Source organism: Pelophylax lessonae (assembly GCF_965119305.1).
Source record: "Pelophylax lessonae genome assembly, chromosome: 1".
NCBI lineage: Eukaryota > Metazoa > Chordata > Amphibia > Anura > Ranidae > Pelophylax > Pelophylax lessonae.
The window spans coordinates 235,781,546-235,790,259 of NC_138768.1; the positions used below are offsets into that span (position 1 = coordinate 235,781,546).

The following is an 8,714-nucleotide window of genomic DNA, read 5'->3' on the forward strand; positions in this document are numbered from 1 at the left end:
GACACTGATTCGTGGCACTGGTGGGCAGTGGCACTGGTGGGCAGTGGCACTGGTGGGCAGTGATACGTGGCACATGTGGGCAGTGGCACTGGTGGACACTTACGTGGCACATGTGGGCAGTGGCACTGGTGGACACTGATACGTGACACTGGTGGGCAATGAGGAAATGAGTAAAAAAAAAAAACAGAAAAGGGGAATTAGGTCACAACACATCCTATTCTGATTGGCCAAACACAAAGTTGTCTGTCATATAAGTCCGCAAAATAATTCACAAGTCGCGCTAAAGTCGCGGTAAAAAGTCGCTCCGACATGGGGCGACTTATGGTCGCGGCAGTGTGAACCGGCTCTCAATCAACTGTGTTTACTCTTTTTAAATCATAATGACAACAGAAAAACTACTCAAATGACCCTGATAAAAAGTTAACATACCCTGGTGATTTTGGCCTAATAACATGCACATAAGTTTACACAAAACGGTTTGAATGGCTATTAAAGGTAACCATCCTCACCTGTGACCGGTTTGCTTCTAATTAGTGTGTGTGTGTGTGTGTGTAAAAGGTCAATGAGTTTCTGGACTGACAGCCCCTTGCATCTTTCATCCAGTGCTGCATTCTGAGTCATGGGGAAAGCAAAAGAATTGTCAAAGGATCTGCGGGGAAAAGGTAGTTGAACTGTATAAAACAGGAAAGGGATAGAAGAAGATATCCAAGGAATAGAGAATGCCAATCAGTGTTCAAACTCTAATCAAGAAGTGGAAAATGAGGGGTTCTGTTGAAACCAAACCATGGTCAGATAGACCAACTACAATTTCAGCCACAACTGCCAGGAAAATTTGTTCGGGATGAAAAGAAAAACCCACAAATAACTTCAGGTGAAATACAGGACTCTCTGAAAACATGTGGTGTGGCTGTTTCAAGATGCACAATAAAGATGCACTTGAAGAAAGATGGGCTTGCATGGTCAAGTTGCCAGAAGAAAGCCATTACTACGCAAATGCCACAAAGTATCCTGCTTACAGTACGACAAACAGCACAGAGACAAGCCTCAAACCTTCTGGCACAAAGTCATTTGCAGTGATGAGACCAAAATTGAGCTTTTTGGCCACAACCATAAACGCTACATTTGGAGAGGAGTCAACAAGGCCTATGATGAAAGGTACACCATTCCCACTGTGAAACACGGAGGTGGATCACTGACGTTTTGGGGATGTGTGAGCTACAAAGGCACAGGAAATTTGATGGCAAGATGAATGCAGTATGTTATCAAAAAATACTGGAGGAATTTTGCATTCATCAGCCTGGAAGCTGCACATTGGACGTACTTGGACATTCCAACAAGGCCAAGTTGACCAATCATTGGTTACAGCAGAATAAAGTGAAGGTTCTGGAGAGGTCATTTCAGTCTCCTGACCTCAATATCATTGAGCCACTCTGGGGAGATCTTAAACCTGCAGTTCACGCAAGACAGCCCAAGAATTTACAGGAACTGGAGGCTTTTTGCCAAGAAGAATGGGCAGCTTTACCATCTGAGAAGATAAAGAGCCTCATCCACAAATACCACAAAATACTTCAAGCAATCATTGATGTTAAAGGGGGCAATACACAGTATTAAGATCTAGGGTATGTAAACTTTTGATCAGGGTAATTTGGGTAGTTTTAGTTGTAATTTATGATTTAAAAAGAGTAAACACAGTTGATTTGATAATAAATGGCTTTAGTCAAACATTAACCATGAGTGAAAGAAAAGTTTTTGTGTTATCATTCATATTCTCTGCAAAATGGCCAAGAAATCATAAATTCTGCCAGGATATGTAAAACTATAAGCACAACTGTATATTGCAAAAATGAATTAATAATATTGGCTTTACGTTTGTGATCGTTATCCTGCATAGCCTAGTTATAAGCCTAAAATACTTTATTTGAAGCTCTGCTAACTAACATATGATTATAATGAATATGTAATCTAGTTTGTCTTGGTGCCCCGGGTCTACTTTGCAGTAATTGTTGCCATCATCGCAGGTGTCATCCTGTAGACACATGCATTAAAATTATATTGTTAGTCACGTCCTCTTGTATATGAAATTACACCTATGACAATGCATTTCTTTTAGATCAACATAGATTTTCTTTTTTTTAAAACCAATTAAAAGGTATTCATTTTGTGGAGCTGAGTTACTTAAAGGCCAAGTTCACCTTTTGAGGAATAATTTACCCTTTCACAGTAAATAGAAACCTTTCAGGGTTAGGGTCTAATGTCTCTTTTCTGCTCAAGCAATCACAATGTACTTATCTTTCACTTTCCCCAGTCCATGGCAGCTTTGTATTTTCCCCTTTGTGTTTGAAATTTTTAAAAATGCTTTTGGCTTCCATAACTTCCTGTAGTCCATGTGACATTCTGCTTTAGATCTGCCATCAGTTATGTAATGCAAGGGCCTGCCTACTTTGACACAACTTGAATAGATTATTCAGGTGAGTCCTCCTACTCCATATGTTTGGAAAATATAAAGTAAATTGCACAGAAATTGTACAATCAGATTGTATAGTGCATGGCCAGTTTTATATAAGGACATAGGACAGAGTGGACAGAGACACTCCGCTGTCAGGCCCTACTCACATCTTTGCAGTCTTTTGAGGTTCTTTTTGGCGTTTGGAGTGTTTCCACTGGTTGCGCATACGGCAGTCCATTCACTTGACAAAGAAGCTCCAGAACTTTTTTAGAGCGGCAAGTGGCACGTATTTTACCACGCTTTTTGATGCGTTGGCAGCGTATTTCCAACATGTGGCAAAGTGTGTGATTTCTGTGCGGTTTGCGTGTGTTTGGAAATGTGCAGATGTGAATGGAGCCTTCTTGTTCCTGTGAAAACACCCCAATTTCATATTCAGGCTCCATTCACACCTAGCGTAATGGGAGTGCATGTTTTTTGACTTGGTTCTCCTGCAACATGCATAGAGTAGGCCATTCATTTCTATGGGCTGCCCTACACAGGGCAATTTCTCCTGTGCGTTATTGCAGCTTTGGTGCTCATTTTTGCACATGGCAAAATGTGCATTTGCCTCCTGCATTTGGGGTACCATTAACAATAATGGCACCAAAACAGCGACTAGTTCATTTTTGGTGTATAATGGTGGCTTTACACTATACAATATGGTTTTCCATTCTCTGTAAAATCCCCTTTCGCTCTACCAAATCTATATAATAGGAGGACACACCATCTATCCAATCACTCACTCTGTACCATCTCCTTTAGATCTACTAACTATGTGGTGCACAGGCCTGCCTGATTGTATACAATCAGAATGTAGAGTGTATGGTGAGTTTTACAGACTTGCAGGGACACACTTCTCCTGTTTTCAATACTACAGCTTTGCACTACATATTCTGTTATGTGTTCGCTTAGCTCCTGCGCATTCTGCCAAGTGAACAATCTATGCAAAATAAGGGTAAAAAAAACAATCGATCACTGGCGTTATATATTTTGTGAGAAAAGTGCTGACTGATAATGAGTGTTTTGGGAAAGCATGAAGCTGCAGAGGTGGGCGGGAGTAATCTCCTGGAGGGGGAGGGCAGGTGCAGGGAATGTGTGAATGATGTAAGCTAATGATTGCTAAAACATATAAAAAACAAATCATATTTCTTCATAAATTTAGGCCAAAATGTATTCTGCTGCATGTCTTTTGTAAAAAAAAAAAAAAAAAAAAAAATCCTAATAAATGTATTTTAATTGGTTTATGTGACAGTTATAGCAGCTACAAACTAGGATATATAGACTGGAATTATTGCAGCTATAGAAGCTATACTGGTAATGGCGGTGCTCAGCAACTTAGAATGTGATAGTGTGAAGCACAATTTGGCGCTCACAGACACTTGATAATAATAACGTTGCTAGTGACACTAATACATTGATCAGATCTAATATTGTACACTGTACTAATGACACTGGCTTGGAAGGGGTTATCATCAAGGTCTAATCAAGGTGTTAACTGTGTGCCTAACAAGTGTAATGTGTGCAGTTTTTTCTCCCTGCTCTTCAGGGAGAAGCAGCAGCCAGATCATTGTTCTGTGTAAACAGAGTACCGTGTGTTTGTAAACACAGAACTCTGTGTATGATTGGACAAAGCCAATCAGCAGGTTTCAGCTGTAATTATTGGCTGAAACCTGCTGCCAAACTCGTGCTTTATCCTGCACCTGCCCCCTGCTCACAGTATAACACAGTTTATACCAGCCAGAAGGTATATTTGCACCCAGGGTGGTGGAAACAGTGTGGCAAGAGCCCTGAGGAAATGTGTGAAAACATACCACAGGCTGGACATGCTCCCAGGACATGCTCTACAAAGGCCTTACTGTTTTGCCTCTTATGGGAGACCGTGTTTTTGCTACTTTTCTCGATGTTGATATTCTAGTCTCCGTAGCTGTAGCATGTCTAATATGTCTTCAGTGCTTCAAAATAGAATTTTGCTTGATGCCTTCTCTTTGCTTTCTAACCCTCAAACTTTTCGGCATGCATCTGACATGGGTTTTAAGGGGGTATGTCATTAGGGCTGCAAATAGAATTTCGCTTGATGCCTTGTTGTCTAACCTTCAAACCTTTTGGGGCCCTTGTGACCTCCTGTGGATCTTCACCTTGTCCTTCAGGTACTTTAGGGTCAGGGGAAGGTAGTTGTACTTCCTTCCTCTAACCCCAAAATACCCAAAGGACCAGGAGAAGATCCACCTGATATAGACAAAGGAGTTGGCGGCACCTCCAGCGTTAAAATCATTAAAAATTATGAGACATGCACATACTGTGGATATAAAAAGTCTACACACCTCTGTTAATGTGTCAGGTTTCTGTGATGTAAAAACATGAGACTAAGACAAATTATTTCAGAACTTTTTCCACCTTTTAATGTGACCTATGAACTGTGCAACTCAATTGAAAAACAAACTGAAATCTTTTAGGGGGTGGAATTAAAAAAAAAAAATAGTAATAGTAAATAATGTGGTTGCATAAGTTTGCACATCCTTTTATAACCAGGGATGTAGCTGTGTTCAGAATTAAGCAATCCCAATTAAACTCATGTTACATAGGAGTCAGTACACACCTGCCATCATTTAAAGTGCCTCTGATTAACCCCATATAAAGTTCAATTGTTCTTGTAGGTTTTGGCAAAAGCCATGGTCGGAAGAGAGCTTCAGAAGCATCAAAGGGATCTCCTTGCTAAAAGGTATCAGTCAGGAGAAGGGTACAAAAGAATTTCCAAGGCATTAGATATACCATGGAACACAGTAAAGAGAGTCATCAAGTGGAGAAAATACGGCACAACAGTGACATTACCAAGAACTGGACCTCCCTCCAAAATTGATGAAAAGACGAGAAGAAAACTGGTAAGGGAGGCTACCAAGAGACCTACAGCAACATTAAAGGAGCTGCAGGAATATCTGGCAAGTACTGGCTGTGTGGTACATGTGACAACAATCCCCCATATTCTTCATATGTCTGGGCTATGGGGTAGAGTAGCCAGACTGAAGCATTTTCTTATGAAGAAAAACACCCAAGCCTGGCTAAATTTTGCAAAAACACATCTGAAGTCTTCCAAAAGCATGTGAGAAAATGTGTTATGGTCTGATTAAACCAAGGTTATCTTTTTGGCCATAATTCCGAAAGCTATGTTTGGTGCAAAAACAACACTGCACATCACTAAAAGAACACCATACCCACAGTGTAGCACGGTGGTGGCAGCATCATGCCTTGGGGCTGTTTCTCTTCAACTGGAACAGGGGCCTTAGTCAAGGTAGAGTGAATTATATGAACAGTTCCAAATACCAGTCAATATTGGCACAAAACCTTCAGGATTCTGCTAGGAAGCTGAACATGAAGAGGAACTTCATCTTTCAGCATGACAACGACCCAAAGCATACATCCAAATCAACAAAGGAATGGCTTCTTGAGAAGATTTTGGAATGGCCCAGCTAGAGCCCAGACCTGAATCCAATTGAAAATCTGTGGGGTGATCTGAAGAGGGCTGCGCACAGGAGATGCCCTTGCAGTCTGACAGATTTGGAGTGTTTTTACAAAGAAGAGTGGACAAATATTACCAAGTCAAGATGTGCCATGCTGATAGACTCGCACCCAAAAAGACTGAGTGCTATAAAAAAATCAAAATGTGCTTCAACAACGTATTAGTTTAAGGGTCTGCACACTTATGCAACCATATTATTTTATTTTTACTTCCCTCCACCTAAAATATTTCAGTTTGTTGTTCAATAGAGTTGTACTGTTTATAGGTCACATTAAAGGTGGAAAAAGTTCTGAAAATTTTTATCTTTGTCTCATTTTTTTTACATCACGGAAACCTGACATTTTAACAGGGGTGTGTAGACTTTTTATATCCACTGTATAGCTCTTAGGAAAGACCACAAACTAATTTCACACTCCTGTGCTTAATCATCGCACAAAGATCCACAAGATGTCACGGGGATACCAAAAGGTTTGAAGAAAACAAGAAGGCATCAAGCAAAATCCTATTTCCAGCCCTAATGACATACACCCCCCCCCCCCCTTAAAACCCATGCATTAGAGATGCTACCACAATGGAAGCCATAATAATGAAATTGAGAAAAGTACCATAACTACCTTACCCTGTCACCTTAAAAGACTGGGATTGGCGTGTTCACTGAAAACTAAAATATGGGTTTTAGTGGAGTTGACCTTCTGTGAAAAGTTTTTGCTAGAAATGCATTAACCCAAGAACAATTGTTTCAGGGTTTGTTCCATATTCAGTATTTTGAAAGCCCAGAGTGATTCATTTACCTATTTTCCCTTTTTTACATTGCAGAACTATCTGAAGTATTGTGGACAATGGTATTGAGGATGGGCCTTTCTATGCCACACTCCATTTTTGGCGTATTTCTTCTGGTGCTAGCTACAGCTGCATTTATAGCATTGACCATTTTCATTCTTCTTGTCATGGAGGGACTTTCTGCCTTCCTACATGCAATCCGTTTACATTGGTGAGTTGCTTTAAAAAATATATTTAGACACATTAATATATTTAGTCTAGACTGTTGTTCATGCGTATTGTTTTAACCACTTCTGGACCAGAAGGTTTTCCCCCTTAATGACCAGGCCATTTTTTACGATTCGGCGCTGCATTCATTTACCTGACAATTTCTCGTGCGACGCTGTACTGAAATAAAATTGATGTTCTTTTTTTCCCACAAATAGAGCTTTCATATGGTGGTGTTTAATCACCTCTGCAATTTTTTATTTTTTGTGCTATAAACGAAAAAATAGTGACAATTCTTTAAAAAAAAAAAAAAAAGATTTTTTACTTTCTGCTATATAACATTCCCAATAAAAAGAACATTTTAAAATCAGTTTTTCATCATTTTAGGCCAGTTTGTATTTTGCTACATATTTTTGGTAAAACAAAATCCCAATAAGTGTATATTGATTGGTTTCACAAAATTATCGGGTCTACAAAATAGGGGAAAGATTTATGTAATTTTATTTTTTTTACTAGTAATGGCGATCAGTGATTTTTAGCAGGACTGCGACATTGCGGCGGACAGATCAGACACCTACTGACATTAATTGACAGTTTTGTGGGGACCAATGACATTACTACAGTAATCAGTGCTAAAAATATGCACTGTTACTATACTAATGACACTGGCAGGGAAGGGGATCAGTGGGTGCCCGGCGGCAATCGCTGCCGCTGGCCCCGTAGATCAGCTTGCTGTGATTGACAGCAGCAGGAGCCAATGGCTCCTGCTGCTGCATCTCCGCCAATCAGGAAGGAAAGGCCCAGGAGAACCTCGAGTCCCATGCACATTGCTGGATTGAGATCAGGCTTAGGTAAGTATTGGGGGGGCTGAGGCGGGAGCTGCACACTGAAGGTTTTTTTTAACTTCATGCATAGAATGCATGAAGGTAAAGAACCTTCAGCCTTTACAATGACTTTAATGATGAGCTTTTTGTAGCCTTTAAGCATGCAATATACTCAATCACTGGTCTTTGAAGAATTAATAACAGAACAATATTTTCTTTATTTACAGGGTGGAATTCCAGAACAAGTTTTATTCTGGTGCCGGATACAAATTTACACCTTTCTCTTTTAGGCACATGACTCTCCATCTGGACAAAGAACACTTTGCATAGACTCATTCTTCCTTGTTTTACAAAGCATTCGATATACATACACACATCTATATATATATATATATATATATATATATATATATATATATATATATATATATATATATATATATATAGAGAGAGAGAGATATAGATGTGTGTGTATATATGAACCATATGGTGCCATTCTATCTTGCTTTATGAAAAAAAAGCAAGGTAAACAAAATTTCAGCCAGAACTTTTTCTTAATTTTTGGATGCAGTGGGAATGGATTAGAACATCGATTTTTATTACTGTTATTTTTGGTGATATTTCCTCTTAGTTCCTCTCCTCCTGTCATTAGGTAAAGAAGATTTAGGCCCCTAATATAAAAAAATAGCGAAAACAAATATTCTACAATATTCTTAAGAAGAATGCCAACACCCAACTTTCCTGTTGCCCACATCACAGAAACACACTTAAATAAGAGTAATTTTCCCCCAAAGTCTTCCCACAGAACCGACACTTCCTGGTGTGTTGATATCGGGGGTCTCTTGCAGCTCTCACTGTGATGTGCAGATTGGCGGGAGGAACCATCGAGCACTGTGAGGGGCCC

At 39.7% G+C, this 8,714-nt stretch overlaps 1 protein-coding gene across 1 annotated transcript in view; it reads left to right on the plus strand.

Annotated features, from left to right (window-relative positions):
- ATP6V0A2 (ATPase H+ transporting V0 subunit a2) overlaps positions 1-8,154 on the plus strand; it is a 162,093-nt gene extending 153,939 nt beyond the window's left edge. The window contains exons 19-20 of the mRNA XM_082256661.1: positions 6,816-6,990; positions 8,038-8,154. Of these exons, the coding sequence (XP_082112787.1) occupies positions 6,816-6,990; positions 8,038-8,140 (278 nt within the window). The 3' untranslated portion in view covers positions 8,141-8,154. The remainder of the gene's footprint in view (positions 1-6,815; positions 6,991-8,037) is intronic.
- Positions 8,155-8,714: the final 560 nt, after the last annotated feature.